This window comes from Mesoplodon mirus (genome assembly GCF_964341445.2).
Source record: "Mesoplodon mirus genome assembly, chromosome: 4".
NCBI classification, from domain to species: domain Eukaryota; kingdom Metazoa; phylum Chordata; class Mammalia; order Artiodactyla; family Ziphiidae; genus Mesoplodon; species Mesoplodon mirus.
This window is the reverse complement of record NC_138979.1, coordinates 53210454-53227622: the sequence shown is the minus strand read 5'-3', so window position 1 is coordinate 53227622 and position 17169 is coordinate 53210454. Positions and strand designations below refer to the sequence as shown.

At 46.6% G+C, this 17169-nt stretch overlaps 1 protein-coding gene across 3 annotated transcripts in view; it reads right to left on the bottom strand.

Moving 5' to 3' along the window:
• Positions 1 to 1260: 1260 nt before the first annotated feature.
• Positions 1261 to 17169, bottom strand: part of TLN2 (talin 2) — a 451691-nt gene continuing 435782 nt past the window's right edge. For all 3 annotated transcript variants that reach the window (XM_082618383.1, XM_082618385.1, XM_082618384.1), the window contains 5 exons: positions 9716 to 9841; positions 7315 to 7377; positions 7041 to 7223; positions 3874 to 3999; positions 1261 to 2328 (listed from right to left, as the gene is read on the bottom strand). In XM_082618383.1, coding sequence (XP_082474509.1) covers positions 2200 to 2328; positions 3874 to 3999; positions 7041 to 7223; positions 7315 to 7377; positions 9716 to 9841 — 627 coding nt within the window. In that variant the 3' untranslated portion in view covers positions 1261 to 2199. The remainder of the gene's footprint in view (positions 2329 to 3873; positions 4000 to 7040; positions 7224 to 7314; positions 7378 to 9715; positions 9842 to 17169) is intronic.

Here is a 17169-nt window from a genome sequence, read left to right as displayed (position 1 = left end):
GCACGAACCCACGTCCCCTGCGTCGGCAGATGGACTCTCAACCACTGCGCCACCAGGGAAGCCCCGCAGTGGAAGTTTTAAACGACTCTGAGGCAGGGACAGAGAACTCACTGCTTGGCTCTGCCTGGCTCCTGGGACGCCAGGCTATGACAGGAGACAGCTGGAAGGGGAGAAGCAATCACACAGCCTGGAAGAAAAGGGGGCGAGGGTGGGCCATGGAGGAGCACCCCAGAGGCCTGCTACGTGAGGCCATTAACACAGCTAGACTCTTTCTTAGATTCAGAAAGCACCCTGTGCCCGTCAGCAAAGTGTCCCTTGGAGAGAGTCCCCAGTCCACGAGCTAAGATCCAAGGGGGTGCAGCCCAGGACAGCAGTGAAAAGTTGTATTAGCTACTGTGGAAGAGGGCAAGCCAAGAGTTTGTTAGCTTCTCCCATGAGGTGCTAGGGCCCCGCCAGCTCTCTCCTCTTGAGTCGATGCCTTCATCCCCAACTCTCTACATACTCTCTCCACTTGCTTCTCATTTACACTGTATTTCCTATAACTTCCAACTTGTCTGGGAAAAAATTCTACTATGTGGAACACTTACAAGTCCCTTATAAATATGAGAAGCTGTCCAAAGTTTAATTATATTTTAAAACCATGGCATGGGCCAGAGTCTGTTAAAGCAGGACCATGGGGCAAGGTCTACAGGTGATACTTTTTGTGGACCAAAGCATCAACTTTTCCCCTGGGTGGAATATTCAAACTATACTGTGAATGAAATATGAGATGTGATACCACATTACTGCGGAGAAGTGGAGTTCTTCAACAGTTAGCAGCCGTAAAAAACCATGTACCTCTGTCACCATTGTCTTCCCCCGATGAATTGTTTTTCAAAGACAATTGCTACCCGGCGTTAGGATCTATCCGACACACCATTCATCCTTCATGTACTGTCTTGGGGAAAGGCTCAGATTAAAGTTAAGTTCAACATCTTAAAATGCCCTTCTAAGGAGAAGACTCCGAAAAGAGAAAGGAGAGGAGGGGGAAACTCTCAAACTGTAATTCTCAAACCGTAGCATACAGAAGACAGACTCTGAAAATACGATATGTCTTCACCTTTAAGATGGGCTAATTAGCAAAACTATCTTGTTAAAGGTTTGTAATGATGTTAAAATGCATCTAGATTTTGGGACAATTAGCACATAGAGAAAACATCCATCACAGGTTGGAGGACGGATGACAGATTTTTTAATAGGATCTTGAATTCTGATCATTTTGAGAGCAGAGAAGCTGACGTGGAAGCTAAAGATGAGGTCACCAAGGAATTGCTTTATTGGAGCTGAATCCCCACTTCGAATGCCTAAGGCAGGCTGTTGTACTGACTGTTACCTGGGGGACCTGGGTTTGTGTGGATGAATTTGTATGAACTCAAACAGCCTCTACAGAGTAAGGAGCCCACACATTTTATTACAGCCCCTGCTCACTGAGCCCTGCCAGTCCCCCATACCTCTGCCCCTTTGGATTATGGAGGAAAAAAAAATGATCATTCGATTTTCCGGGCCACAGAATACAAGTTGGGTCTAGATTGTACAAGGAGCTTACACACTGAGGCAAGAAAGCGTGCAAACAGGAGCAGGAATTCTTCACCCTCTGGGTGAGCCAGTGCTTGAGACACAGCAGGAGGACCCGAGTTGCCCTCCTGGAGTCCACACTGGTTTATGTTTCTGGCCTTTATTAACCGTGTCCAACTCCAACGTCCATCTTCTCCTGAGAGGGAGGAGAATATCTTTGAGTAGCTATGGCATCAAGGATTTCCCCCGAGCTGTTTGGTTTTTCGTTTCTTTTTTTTCCTATTCAGATTTCACAGCAGGCCCAGAGAAGGACCAACAGAAGCGCGAGTGTCTGAGGACGATGTAATACTGACTCCTCCTTTTTGGTACCAGTCCGTGAACCCGCGCCCCTCTCTCCTGAGATACAGTGAGGCGGGGTTGGGGGAGGCGGCAGAGGAGCTGTGGGTGGAACACACTGTACCGCGTGACATCACCATCATGCAGCTGGTGCCCGACAGGACAGAGGAGAGAGCAGGAGAGCTCAGGGCTCCCGGCTCACCCCAGGGGGAGGGGGGCAGTTCCAGGGCGGTGCCCGGCCCCTCAGGACCGCTGTCCATCCAGTTCTCGCGCGGCCGGCCCCTTGGGTTTGCCCTCTCGGCTCTGGGCTTAGCCTTCGTCCTCCCTCAGCTCGGTGGGTAGGAATTTATACTGCTGTTGGCGGATCTGGGCTAGCTTTTTCCTTGCTTCTTCCAGTTCTCGCTCTTTCTTCAGCATTTCCTCCTGGGCGGCGATGATCTAGGAGCAAAGCAACAAGCTGGATGGATCTGAAACTTTAGGAAACTGCCCTCCCCTCTACTGCTTGCCTCACGAGCTCCCACAGCCTCTGTTACAGTGGGACACAGCGTGTCCCGGGACTAAGTATTCTTAGCTCTGGAGACCAGCCTCGGTGCCACGGTTCGGGTTTTGAGACCAACGATCCAAGACAATAAGCTGACTTCTGGCCACTGATTTAACAGCAAATATATACTGTGTCCCTATGGTGCACCAGGCTCTGCACTGGTGTAAGCACTTTACACGGAGTGTCCCATCATCTTCATGGCAACACTGTGAAGTATGGCCTATTGAATGTCCCATTTTTCCAATGAGAAAGCTGAATCTCAGAGATGTGGGTCCACTTTCCTGAAGGGGCCCATCTGGTGGAGCAGGACCCGGCCCAGGTATTCTCGAAGCTAAAGCTGGAGTCCTTAACTACTAGATGTCTTTCATATATTTATTTCATGCTTCTAAGGTGTGATCTGAGGAGTATTAGTTAATAGGTATAAAGGGGAAAGGGTAAGTCTGTGCTCAAGAAAGTCAAATAGATTTCTGAAAAGCAGACGTCTTTCAGAGCCTTGCTAGACTAACGAGCATTGTGATATCTGAGGAGGGAGTACAGAAGTCAGTGATTCCCAGAACTGTTTGATCAGAGACCCTTCTTCATGGAACTTCTCATGGAATTAGTGTATCAAGAAGCAGATTCTGGTAAAAATGCATCCTGTGTATTTCCAAACACAGGGAGTGGTTCAGGAAGAGCTAAGGAAGGCATGGGAATGAGTTAAGTTGAGCCACGGGGCTTCAGTGCTCCTGGTGGAAAACCAATCTCATATAAAGGATTTACATGAACACATCCCAAACTGCAAGCGTGGTTTCCTGACCTTGCCACCCCAGTCTCATGCACAAGAATGCAGGCCTGCGTAAGTCAGATTCTCATCCACACTTGTAAAACTTCTGGGAGAGGTTCATCATTCATTCTTTCTCTAGGGCCAAAAATCTGGAGTGAGTAGCAGCTCCAAATGCATCATTATATTTAAATGATAATATTGCTGTCTTCCAATTCTCTTCTCTCCCTTTTCTATAACAGAATCCCTGATTTTTAGGTAGGCACACTGCTACTCAGAAAAGGATGCTCCATTTCCCTGCCTCCTTTGCAGCTAGGCTGGCCATATGATGAAGCTCTGACCAATGGTGTGTGAGAGCAAGTGATGCAGACAACTTCAGAGTCATGCCCGCCCTAACTTTCCATCTTCATGCTGGCTGGAAAACTGAGGTGGTTATCAAGCCATCTTAGACCAAGATGTTGCCAAGGCAACATCTCAGGGATGGTGGAGCAGTAGGCAGATGGAGTCTGGGTCTCAGTCACAAAGGAGTCGCCACACCATACCTAGACTGCTTACACCACCCAAGCCTGTCTCACCAGGGAGAAATAAACTTCCATCTTGTTTAAGCCACTGTTATTTTGTGCCTCTGTTATAACACAGTGCTCATCTTGGGAGTAAACGCTCTCTGGATTTAATCACAAACCTGAGCAATGCCCCCTACAAACTTTGTTTTCACTACAACATCATCATCATCAGCTTTGCCAAAGGCTGCCTTCTGGGCTGCACGCACAAGATTGTCTGAGGCTCTTTTCACAGCATTTCCTGCTGCCTGGAGAGGGGACAAAATGCACATTAGATCATTGGAAACAGCAATATGGATTCAGCAAGACAGACATGGAGGCACAGTCCATGAGACTATGAATGGATTTATCATCCAATTGTATATAATACAGACTTTCTCTCTAGGTAGTATCCATTTGTCCATCCATCCATTGATTCTACCAACACTGGCACCTACCTAACCTTAGCTCATTCACAGGTTAATGAGACACATTTCCTGGCTCCCAGGGAACACGCACTTCTCAGGGGAATGACAATTATGTGAATACACGATTACAGCACTATGATCTGTGTGTTAAGAGAAACTTGCTCAGGGGCTGCCCCCTTGGTTAGAAAGCCACCTCCCCTTGCCCCATCCTACTGAGGCATACTTGAGGACTTGGCTCAGAGATCACTTTTTCTGTTTGTCTTAGCCTTACCCACACCCTCCCAAGTGCTCCTGGAAAGCTCCCTGCTGGCTTCTTTGCAGCCCTTACCACACTTGTGGTTGCCTCTCTTACTCCTGGACAGTGAGCAACTTGAAGGCAGGGGCTGTGACTTCAATCTCTGCATCCCCAGCACCGGGCACAGTGGCTACCCAGGGCTGGGGCTCACTGAATGCTTTCAGAGGGAATTAAGGGCTATGAAAGCACAACCTACCCCTGCACAGAAGGAATGGGAGCCCCACAGTAACTAGGGCCTTTACAGATGTGCGTTTAGAGTCACAGCTGGCTTTACGCCACACAGTCAAGGATGGGGCGAGTGCCAGACACACTGCAGAAGAGCTTGTCCATGTGCAGCCTAGATCTTCAGCAAGGGCTACAGCACCCACTGGTTTACTCTTAATGCTCAAAAAGCATGGCCCAGGGGACTTGACCTCTGTCACCTGAGGTCTGGAATTTCCTTTTCACGTGGTCACGGCTTCGTTAAATCTCCCATAGTCCTTGCCCAGTCCCCTGAGAGTCAAGGACTTGTTCTTGGGGGTGAGCCATCAGAAAGTTGAGAGTTTTCTCATTCAAAGTTAACTGGCTCATCTGGTTGGTGATCTAAAGTGGCCAAGGGGGACCACGAGGGCTCACGCAAGAAGGGAAGGGGAGGCCCATTAGCGTTTGACATCATATGCTTATTCTCATCATACGCTTATTCTCAAAACAGTTTTATGAGGTCAGAAATCATTAGCCCACTTTTCTATGTAGAAAGTGAGGTTGAATAACTAATTTAAGATCCTGCAGCTGGTAAGTTATAGAGCTGCGATTTGAACATAGGTCTGTGTAGCCCCAGAGAACCTCTGGGTCATTGTAAGGGATTCACACAACATTGCAGCATCCAGATAAATCAGTAATGATGATAATAAGAGTGATGCTGGGTTGTATCTGTGTAAATCCTTAGGACTTACAAAAGCACTTTCACATTTCTGACCCTCATAAGAGCCAGTGCAGGCATCTCTATCCCCATTTTACAGACGTGGCAACTAAGGCCTGAAAGGTTTTGAATGATTTGTATAAGATTATGCACTTTGTACATAGTAGAGGCAGGTCCCGAACGCAGGTCTCTCTTAATTCAGGATGTTTTCCAAAGGAGTGTCCCCCAAACCCATGAATCGCACATTCACAAACATGCAGCTCCCTGTTTTCCCCTGGGTTTATGCCAGGAGGAAAATGAAGGTGAGGGAGGTGGGTCAGAGAGAGACAGACACAGGAAGACCAAACAATGGCCATGCACTTTACAACTTAGGAAATACGACGAGAGTCCCGAGTTTCAGTGGAATTGTTCAAATATTACTGCCATTTATGATCTTACATAAACATTTTTAGCAACATAAACAATCTGCCTTACAACATTTATTATAGTAACAAACATCTAGAAAATTGGAAACAAATATGTCCAACGTATAGAGAAATTCTGGCATGATCAGTTGATATATCATGCAATCATCAAAAATGAGACTCAGGCTCCCCTGGTGGCACAGTGGTTGGGAGTCCGCCTGCCGATGCAGGGGACGCGGGTTCGTGCCCCGGTTTGGGAAAATCCCATGTGCCGCGGAGCGGCTGGGCCCGTGAGCCATGGCCACTGAGCCTGTGCTCCGCAACGGGAGAGGCCACAGCAGTGAGAGGCCCACGTACCGCAAAAAAAAAAAATAAAAGAGACTCATGAAGAATGAACCAGTTAGCTTTGCACAGGGCCATTATGAAGCCTTTCTTCAAGGAAAACAAAAAAAAGTATGATAAAATGTGAAGTGAAAAAAATGCAGAATGTCTCTGTTAGGATGACAACTAGACAAAAGTATTTTGTGTAAGATAAAAACAGGAAGAGAAAAAAATAGCACTGGACATGTGAAGATGGTGAAGCTATGTGATCTTTTTCATTCCAACATTTCTTTCACTGTGCTTAAAATACACAATCAGGAAAACTTAGATCCACTGGGCAGAACTCAAGTGACACCTTCATAAGTGTGTTCTCTGGGCTCTGGGAAACCTTAGCAGCATCTCATATAAATTCCTCAGTCCTTTTACTCCCTTCTTAAGCAAACACTGAATGAGAGCCTCCACTGAAACAGGTACCATCTTAGGAGTGAGAGACACAAAGATAAAGATCTGGCACCTGCACCTAAGAAGCTCACAGCCTTGTCAAAGGTGGACTAAAGATAAATGTGGTGGTACTGGGTGACAGGAACTGCAAGACTGGTCTGCCCAAAGGCTATGGCAGGGCAGAAGAGGGACTGACTGCCCAAGGTCTGGGATTCAAGGAGGGCTTCCCAGAAGAGGTGGCTTTGGAGATGAGTCATGATGGATGAGTAGGAGTTCACCAAGGTTGGGCTGGTGTGGGGAGGACCCCAAGGCATGAGACCAGGAGGCACGCGTGGAGAACGTCAGTTTGGTGGCGTTGCAGGGGTAGGATGCATGGCTGCACATGGCAGGAAATGAGAAACGTGGGACAGAGGTGGCTGATGGAAGGCCTGGTGGGTCATGCCAAGGAAGCGAGACTGCCGCCTCTGGCAACACTTACCCTCTCCAACAGGAGTATTTTCCCACCAGCATCAGTGACCATTACCTGTAGCCGCCTCATGGCCTCCGAATCCTGATCAGCCTTCACCTTGCAGGCCACAAGCAGCTGAGCCGTGGACGCGGCGACCTGCTTGGCAGATGAGATGAGCTTCTCCTCACTGGCGTGCCCCTGCACAGAGGCATTAGCCGCCTCGCAGAGACTGCTGGTCGCAGCTGCCACCATCCGGGCCTGGGGACAGTCAACAGAGAAGTGACTTGAGGCCCAAACCTCCCGCAGGGGATCCAAAAAGCCAACGGGGAAGGAGGAGGGGGTAACTCACGGCAGAAATCAGGCCCTGTGACCACTGTCCGTCATCTGCGGCGTTGGCGGGGATGGAGCCCACCTAGAGTGGAGTATGAAAAGCAGCAATGAGAGCGGGAAGGCACAGGGTGACCTGCAGCCCCCAAACCCTACCTTGCCCTGGATTTGGAGAGAAAAGCATCTCATCAGACATGCAGAACCTCCCTGGGACTCTTGCCAACAGCACCAGCAGGAGAATGGAGCACCCTTTCCCATACAGGACCCCAGCAGCTCCAAGACTGCATGTCCTGACCGATTTCCACCTGGGCCACAAGGAGGCGACCGGAAACGCTCTCAACGACCTCCATTTTGCTGCCAGGTACCACGTTTCTGGGAAAATGGCTCAGGAACAATGGATGGGGCTATCTTGACACGCCTATTTCCTCTGCTGACCTTTCTCCATCTCCAACGTGGGAGCCCCTGAGGCCTCTTCATTCAAGAGGTGAGGGAAGCTTAAATCTCTCCTGATTCCTGACCCTGGAAGCCACGCTGTGACTTTCTGGCAGATGATGTTAAAAAAGGGGGTGGGTCTCTCTCCGTACAATTGAGCACAGATCCTCACCTTAAGGAAATACAGACTATTTTTTTCAGGGGTGGGGAGAGAAGTAAGAAGCTGAAGTAAGATGTTCCCCGTTTCTATTTAGGAATTGTTGCAACAGTGAAACATTTTCTGACCAGATGTAGAGGGAGCTACAGGAGGAAACACCTATACACATGTGGGAGGTGCCTGGAGAGGTATGAGATGAGTATCTAAATTTGCATATGAAACTGGGGATCTGTCAGCACATCAGGTCGTGCTGAAGGTCAGGTAAGGCCCCAACGTCCTGCATATCATCTATAGTTCCCCAGGTCCAGCTGAACCTCCGTTACCAACTTTTTAAATGCTTGAACGCATAAGTTCCTTGGAGGACAGGAATATGGCTTGGTCATATTCAAGTTTGATTCTCTGGTATCTAGCAATGTGTCCAGCACGTAGATGGCTCTTTAATCAATGTGCAAATTAAACCGAAAATTTTAGGTAGGATGTTCTTCTCAATGATCCATTTTTGGTCTTTACATATCGACTAGTCAACAAGTCCTAGGTGACTGAGGTCGGCACTCTTCTAGATCTACAGGGGATAAGTGAGAAGCATAAAGAGACAGATTCATGCTGGTTGGGGAGATGTACATACATCAATATTGGATACACAATTGTTTAGAAAGAGGAACTAGTGGACGTAGGTTGGATTAAGGCACAGCTAAGCTCACAAGAGACTTCATGGAGGAAGACAGAAGGCCACTGGCTGCGCATAACTGTCTGTATTACAAGTTCTTAGGTCAATGGGACTTCCTTGGTGGCGAAGTGGTTAAGCCTCCGCGATCACAATGCAGGAGGCCCAGTCTGATCCCTGGTCAGGGAACTAGAGCCCACATGTATGCCGCAACTAGAGGTTCACATGCCACAACTAAGGAGCTCATGTACCGCAACTAAGGAGCCTGCCAACGCAACTAAGACCCAGCGCAACGAAATAAATAAATAAAATATATAAAAAAATGATAAAAACAAAAACAACCAAAAAGATACAATCACATCCATCATCTGTACACTGAGAGCAAAGGCCTTTTAACATCAAATATAAGTGACTGACAGTTACAGTGACCAAATTTCCCAAAGCTGGCAGGATTTCCGTGGTGCCTCTATGACTGAGAGGCTTCTCTGCAAGATGTAGTTTGGATGTGGTGGTTCCATGTTGTATGGGAATAATAGGACACACGGCATATTTTAAATTGGAAGGCCTTTTCACATCCAGGATTAGTCTAATGTACTATTAATCCTTTGGATCACTGAAAAAGAACTAGGCTTTCATGCTAATGCAGATGGAATCGGTGACTGGAGGTGAAGCAGGTCGAAGAAATCTCAGCTTTAAAACCAGACTGGCCTTTTGACCAAAGGGCTAAGGAAAATGCTAACTGCAGAGTTGGACGGCATTCAGCTCAACAGTCCTAAGAAAAGGAAGGGAGTACTGGAGTTGGACATGGTATTATAAAGCCCCTGACTATGGTGCTTATATAGCCATCCACCAGGAAAATATGAGTTTACGGCTTTAAATAGCCTAATGTACAGCGGGGAAAATAAATGTCTTGTTCAGGCCCTGATGGCTGCCTGGAGTGGAAGCTCTCCTTAACAAGAAGCAGATGACAGGCCTGGAAGCTAAACCCTTCCTTCTGTCTGTCAGGCTAAAGCAGAGTATCCAATGAGATGGGCAAAGCCGGGCGAGTCAGGGAGAGAAGGGGCGGCACGGCTTCCTTGGTCAGGACACAAGAGGTATCGCCTTTTTCTTAGTCTTCAGAGGCTCTTGCTGTGTGAACTTTCCACCACTTGGCCAGTGGGGTTTACACACCTTTCCTTGGGCCACCAGCTCCCTCTGGGCTGCCGAGGCCGATTTGACCAGGGCGCTTGTGGCAGCAGCAATGGATTTAGCAGCTTCCAAGATCTGTTCTTCAAAATCCAGGGTCTCATCCGCTTGCTATAACCAAAAGAAAACAGCATCACATGCAATTCATATCCCCAAAGGGTGCTTTCTGCTAAATGACTTACTTCTTGGTCACCTGGCTCTTCCTCCGTGCGTGGATTTTTATCGACAAACCACACCCAGGGCAGAAAGGCTGAAGCTGGCTGGATGCCTCTCCATCTGCTGCCTCCCCCCACCCTTCTCTAAAAGATAAAAACTGCCAGCATTGAGATTCCTTACAAAGTTCAAATCAGGAAATTCAAAGACAGACTATTTTTCCAGACCAGAATCTTTAAAAACACATCAATTCCCTGGGAATAAAATGCATTCGAAGGGTTCCATTAGCATCAATAACCCAAATCAAAATAATCAATAATTGAAATCCAAAGAGTGGGTGGTGGCACACTATCCCACAACTCAAGGCTCAGGAAAATGGGTTGAAAAAACAAAAGATGGCTATTAGCTGTGAAAAACCTTATTGCTCTTGGGTGAAAACAAAAGCAAAACAGCATTTGCATTTCTGTGGCTGAGCAGAGAGTCACACGCCAACCAGAGATCACCAGTGGTGGAAAAGAAATTGGGGCAACGTGACATTAAGGTGGAGCTTACCCCTTGGAAACCCGAGGCACGGCTCCACCTGGGGAAGAACACTGGCTCCCCCACCACCGCACAGGTGCTATCAGGCTGTTAGGGCTCTGCTCTAAATACACCATCGCCAGGCCCCCTGCTGCCAAATGCCTGGGATGTTGAAAAGAATCAACATCAACAAAAGAATCAACTTTCAGGAAGTTGGGCAAGTGTAAAGACCCTGGTACCAGGCTGGGTGGGATGGAGCATCACAATACGGGGTAGTCAGACTAGATGACCACCAAGGTCCCCGCCAGCAATATTGCTCTGTGAATCTAAGCCAGTATGGTTAAGTGCCCCTTCGGTCACAGAATGCTGAAGATGTGGCTGGTACCTTTCAGGCATTAATTGACGATGGTCAGGTATAGCAATACTTTTCTTTGTGTGTGTTGGTAAAGTATATATAACACAAAATTTACCCTTTGAACCAATTTTAAGTATACGATTCAGTGGCATTAAGTACATTCCCAATGTTGTACAACAGCGATACGTTTTTAAGAGCGCCTACGATGTGCAGGTATTTTGTCAGGCACTTCCACGTGCATTAACTTGTTTAATCCTCACCAAAAAAGAGAGTAAAAATCGTATACAGTAGTTATCTTTATCCTTATATCTATAATGGGAACATTCAGGCTCAGGGAGGTGGAGTATTAGGCCAAGATCATGTGGCAGCGTGAAGAATCTAGACCAGATCTAAACCTAAACTTCTCTGCCTCCATCATGATACGTTTTTCCTAGATGAGGCCACCACTTTGGGCATCAGTGAGGAGCGACTTCATGCTGGAGGCTCAAAGTCGGCTCACTCATGGGCCCATATGAACCATCAGATGGGATGGATACACAGATACAATGCTTTTCCAGTTCCCTATTCTTTATGGCATCTCTCCTGGTTCAAGATGTGGCCATTCCTACTTTTGTTTTTATAACCCATGTTATCAGAAAAACATTTCCGTGCACATCTAGTGGATCTCAAGAATGACAGCAGCATTTGAGATGTTCTGAGACAGAAGCAGTATTTCTTTCCTATTCCTGACAAAGTCTTGCTCTAGGAGCATTTAGGACAGATATGGATTCCATTCCAATAGATTAATTTTGGATTCCTCATTATGGGGTGGGGAAGCTTGTGATAGCGGTGGAATATGAAATTTGTTCACTGAGACATAAAATGACTCATTTTAAGACACTCTGGCATAAAAGGAACTGTTAAACATAAGCCACAAGAAATGGCATTGGGCTGTGAGAGGTATATTCAATGACCTTGAATTAAGAGCTTTTCTGGAAATTCATTCTGCAAAAGAAAGTCAAGCATATAACAGATTAAGGCACTGGGGAAATCACAGAGTTTCTGAGTCCAAAGGGAGCTCCTCCTCATTTTGCAGATGAGGAAATGGAGGGCCGTGGTGGCTCCCAATGTCTTCCAGACCCTTGCTGCAGGTGCAGGGGGCCTCAGCTATGCTATGGGTTCCAAGGATAAGTCCACTTCACAGCAGGTTTCTGATTTCCCCAATTTTAAAATGCACAAAAATGGAATTTCCCCCAAACTAAGTGCTAACTCTAAGCATGGATAGATCTGAAAGAATATCTCATTAGAACCGATTGAAAAGGGCTCTCCCATATCTTTCGCTACCCTGGCTGGTTGTTTTTTTAAACATGTTCGAAATACATACTCAACTTGGAAATATTTCTGACACCCACAGATTCTTCCTGCAATGGCAAGTGCTGTAATGCCCTTTGATGAATTTTTCTTTTTCTTTCCATAAGTCTCTAGACTTTAAAATGGACATGGCAGGAAGCCTTATCTCTGAGAGACATTTCCTCTGATTAAAAAGTATGACAGAGTTTCCCAAGAAAAGGGCTTAATAAAGCCGACTGTGATGGAGGGCAAACATTTAGATGTTGCAGTTGGGCAGAGTTCCATGATGAGATCTGCCTTCTACCTGCAGGATTGGTACCTTTCTGTGGGCCAGGTTTACCATTAAGACTAAATGCCCACTCTATCTCTCCTGCTGAAATGAGACATAATGCTGATGTTTCCTCATACCATACAACTTCTAGCCTGAGGAAATGGATCTCCCCAAGCCAAGGAGACTTGGTGAAAAGCCACGGCACCCCAGTTCAAATTCCCATTGGCTTCAGCTCCCACCAGCGTACAGAATGGAATCTGGGAGAGGGGTGTGAGGGCAGTGAGAGAAGGGAGGACATGTGCTTAACCACAGTGCAAAAAAGGAGAGAAATGGAATTGGCTTGGTCTTTGAAGGACTTCCCTGAATAAAAGGATCACGATTAAAATGCAGGAATTGTTAATAGAACAAACCCCACTGTAGCTGGGAGATTGAGAAGAACAGTTAGTTGGAGCTGCTGCAAGGGGACCCTGGGGAAGAATCTGGAGACCATGGCATCTGAATGTAAGGAAATGCTTTCACTCAATGGGCTGCTAAATGGACAGCCCTTCCTTGCTCAGGTCACCGGAGGATCTGGTGGAAGATGCAGGTGGTATGGGCTACCATGGGGGGAGTGCTGGTCTGGACTCAGGAGAACAGACACACCAGTCAGCTGAATCCTACCAGCCTGCAATCTCCTCCAGGGCACGGACTGTGTTTCATCCAACTTATGTCTCTGGAGCACAACCTTAGGTAGAAAAGCCCATGTGATAAAGGTTTGTTGAGAGAGTGTATCCATTTAAGATGAGTCTCTGAGTACCGGAGTTCAGCCAGAGAACAATTTACATAGTAAGAGAAGGGGAGATGCATGGAGTAAGTGTCCCCATCAGTAACTTCCCATTCCTGATTCCTGGGACGATTGGACACACACATCAAAGCACTGGCTCCTGCCCTGTGGAATGCTGTGGGTTGTTAATTGTATGCTCTATCTGTATCCCTCAACTGGCACTCATAGTCTCTGACACTGACTCATGCATATACAGATGCAAAACACAGCAGCGTTTTACTAAGAGGCTCTCTTAACAAAATAATGTCTCATATGTGCAAACTAACAGTCTGCCCTGCTTAATGAAGGTGTCAGCCGCAGCCTCTGAGAGCTGAATCCATCTTCTCATCCCCTGTACAATGCTCTTTCCCTGGTCCCCTCCACTAGAAAAGACTGTTGGCCAGGTCACTTGTAGCTTTCAGCAACTGTCCTTCCAGGACTGTCTAGCAGACTCTAGCCTTGTCTTTTCGGTAGCTTTGAGAAAAGTCTAAGCACCCTTTGGCTGATATTTTTCTTGTTTGGTGATCTTCTCCAGAGCTCCTCTTTTAAAAAGTTAGAGGTCTGGCGAGATCCCTCTTGGGAAAGGCCACATTTTGGGCTGTCTCCCTGTCTGCTTGCTTCCCACGCTCGGGACAGCATTTGAGACTCCTGTTGTGCTGACAGAGAGGCGGAAGGAGGGTGGAAAGGGGGACAGAAAAGGGGAGGCCTTTCCTCATTTTTATTTTGTCTTTTGGCCTTTCAGGGATTCTTGTGACAGGGACAAATCTGACTCCCTATTGGATCTGTTTCTTTTACTTTAACCTCTGTATTCTATTGCTTTTGCTACAAGAATGTTGCCTATAGCCTGAAATTTACAGGCTAGCCCATTGTCAAGGTTCTGACCTTTAAAGGTATAATACTTTTCCATTCATATAGAGATAAAAAGTTGCAGAACAGAGAATAACATGTGTCTGGTTGGAGGTTTATAGGAACATTGTGATCAGACCTACGTGGACAGCTGCAAGAACAAAGGATCCCAGAACCAAGAAGTTTGCAGCAGCCAATCACACCCCCTCCCCTTTTAGTATTAAAGGAGGCTGAATCCTAACTCAGAGAAGATGGTTCTTTGGGACACGAGTCCACCCTCTTCTCGGTCTGCTGGCTTTCTGAATAAAGTCACTATTCCCCGCCCCAACACCTCATCTCTCAATTTGCTGGCCTGTCATGTGGCGAGCAGTATGAGCCTGGACTTGGTAGCATTCTGAGAACCTAATGTTTGTGTCAATTCATACCTTTTCTGAAACTACCTTCCCTCCTACATATCCAATAGGGCTGTTATAAATAAATTATTAATATACACAGAGCATAACTGACTCATAGTAAATGCTCAATAACTGTTAGCAATTAATTTCATTTTTCTTTCTATTACTACATATATTTTTTGTGGTTTTAAAAACTGTTGTTCAGACTTTTAGTCTGTTTCTCTGCCTGAACCCTGTTTTCCACTCATAATTCTAACAAAGATTCTAGCTGCCATTTCTGACTACAACCTACAATATAAATAAAAAACACAAATCAAAGATAAAGTGCCAAGTGCCGGTACTGCTTCCAGCTACTCCCTTGACACCCAACCAGGAGATGGACAACTGGGTTTCAGTCCCTGCTCTGTGCTTTTGGCCACGTGACTTTGGGGAATTTGCTGCCCTTCTCCAGGTATCAAAAAAACATTTTCTGTTTGTAATTTCAAGAGCAAACTCAACCCTCCTGGTCCTTTAGCTCTGACATGTTACGGTTTCAGGTGAAACCTTTTTAAAGAATGCACAGACTAAAATTAGCAGGAACTCCTTTTTCTTTTGCTCCCACTCTTTTGGCCTCCTTCCTGCAGTATCTTCCCCAGCCTCCACCAGGCTCATCCTCCCAGACGGGTCCCTGGGCATGCATGTAGCAGAGGAAGAACACTTCCATCTGTGGTCCTCTTTCTGGCCTTTTTCCTTGTGAATTACATCCTTGTGGCCCCTTTCCCTGATGGACTTGACAGTGAAGGAGCCAAAGGCACCCACAGGAGATGGCCAAAGGGTCACTGCCCTGATTTCCACCTCCCTCCTTGAAAACCTCCTTTGAGGGACCGCCTTGCTGAGAACTGATAAGCACAATGGTCGTTTCTCTCACAACTGGCTACAAAAACCAGATTACAACTCATGGCACTGTCTTTCCAGTTAGGAATCATGCTTTTTCCTGTGTTACTGAAAGCCTTGTAGGATGCTTACTATTAAAAACAAGGTCTTATCACATCAGAAATTTAAAAAAAAAATCTTTGGGTATAATTTTTTTTAAGTGTGAACATTTGCATAAATTTAAATGTCCTTGAGGGAAAAAAAATGGAGGCCAACACTGAGAACTCCCACAACACAAGTGAAGCATTTTCCTGCCAGGTGGAAGCCCGAGTGGAACAGGCAGCTCTGTTTCTCCTTTGTTTGTAGCCAGTTTGGCTGCTACCGGTTTGCTGCTGATACTGAGTTGAGAGGTGCCTGAGGGGAGACTTTAGCCTGTACCCAAAGACCTGAACGGTCTGCGAACCTGGTCAGCTTCTCTTCCAGAGGACCCATGGGTGGGCTGTCTTTAGGACCACCATGTTTACTAGTCCTAATAAAAGGGAAACTTCTCAGAACCACTGGAACTGCCAAGAGACCAGAGCTGTTCAGCTGGCCTTGGCTCCCCCTAGGTTGGCCTGGTCCCAGGGGAAACTCTGGGGAAACTGTCAACGGACAAAGCAGGTGACAGAGAGAAAGCACTGCCAAATGGTAATGCCAGCAACCTGGGAGGGACCAGCCTCTGCACCCAGACGTGGAGTAATGCATGTTCCTGCAGCGTCTGAGGGACAAGGTGTGAGCATGCACGGTTAGTATCTTGGGGGAAGTTTTCCGACACTCGCCACCACTTTATTTTTTAATGAACAGTAATACCACTGGGATAATCTTTTAACTGCTATTTCTGTTTTTTTTTCTTTATGTCATTCCAGGTTTATTCTACAGATATATATGAATATCTATCCATTCCTCCTTTATCAGAACCTATTAATTGCTATTTCTGTTTGATAGAAAAATTCTTAAAGATGTGTCATACTCTAAAAAAAATAAATATGAAGGTACTTGAATGTCTCTCTAGGAAGCATGGATGAAGAGCAGATGACAGAATTCTTTCAAAGATTTAATCAGGTAAATTTGCCACACTGTAAACTCACGTGACATGAATTGTGTGCGTGTCTGAGAAGGCTCTGGGAGACCCACAACTTTACCTGGTGGGGAGTCACGTGGGAACACGCACTGGCTGAACGCCTCACTCACCTTCACTCTTCCCCCGACCTCGCATCTCCCGGCCTGGAAACAGCCAGTGGCACATGAGCTCAATGTCACGCTTTGGCCACAGAAAAAATGCTGTATCCTCCTTCCTCCCTGAACATCTGGTTGTCTTTCCCTTTCACCCAATAATCAGTAGAGCAGGCTGGTCAACAGCAAGATGTACGAAAAAAAGATACATCAATTTTAATGTACGGGCTTCAAAGTTCAGCTCCTTTTAAACTGTGCTTTTCGTTATTCAGGATACCTTGCTGTTGCTTTTCCATGACAATTTGTCATTTTGGTCAAACAACTTTAACTGGACTTAAAACAATGCTCTCTAGCCGCGTGAAGGTAGCATTGCTTGTGGCAGCATCTTGAAAACCATCTGAAAGAGTTCCTGCTGGTGCACAGCCACTGCTCTTCCCTCAGTGGAGAAGGATCCCAGGGACAGGTTCCACTTCCTAACTCTGGAAGCTGGGACTCCCACACTGTATTTTCCCCTCCCCTGCTGCTCTGACCTGTCACTAGGCAGTCCCTGCAAGCAGCGTGGAGATGGCTCCTAGACCCCAAACAGGGGAAGCTTTCCTGACCTGCCTGTTCACACCACTGGCTCACTACCTGCGTGGGGTATTGTTTGCATGTTCAGGAGTGTTCTTTACTAGAGCACTTCCTCTTTGCTCCCCAAATCGGAAC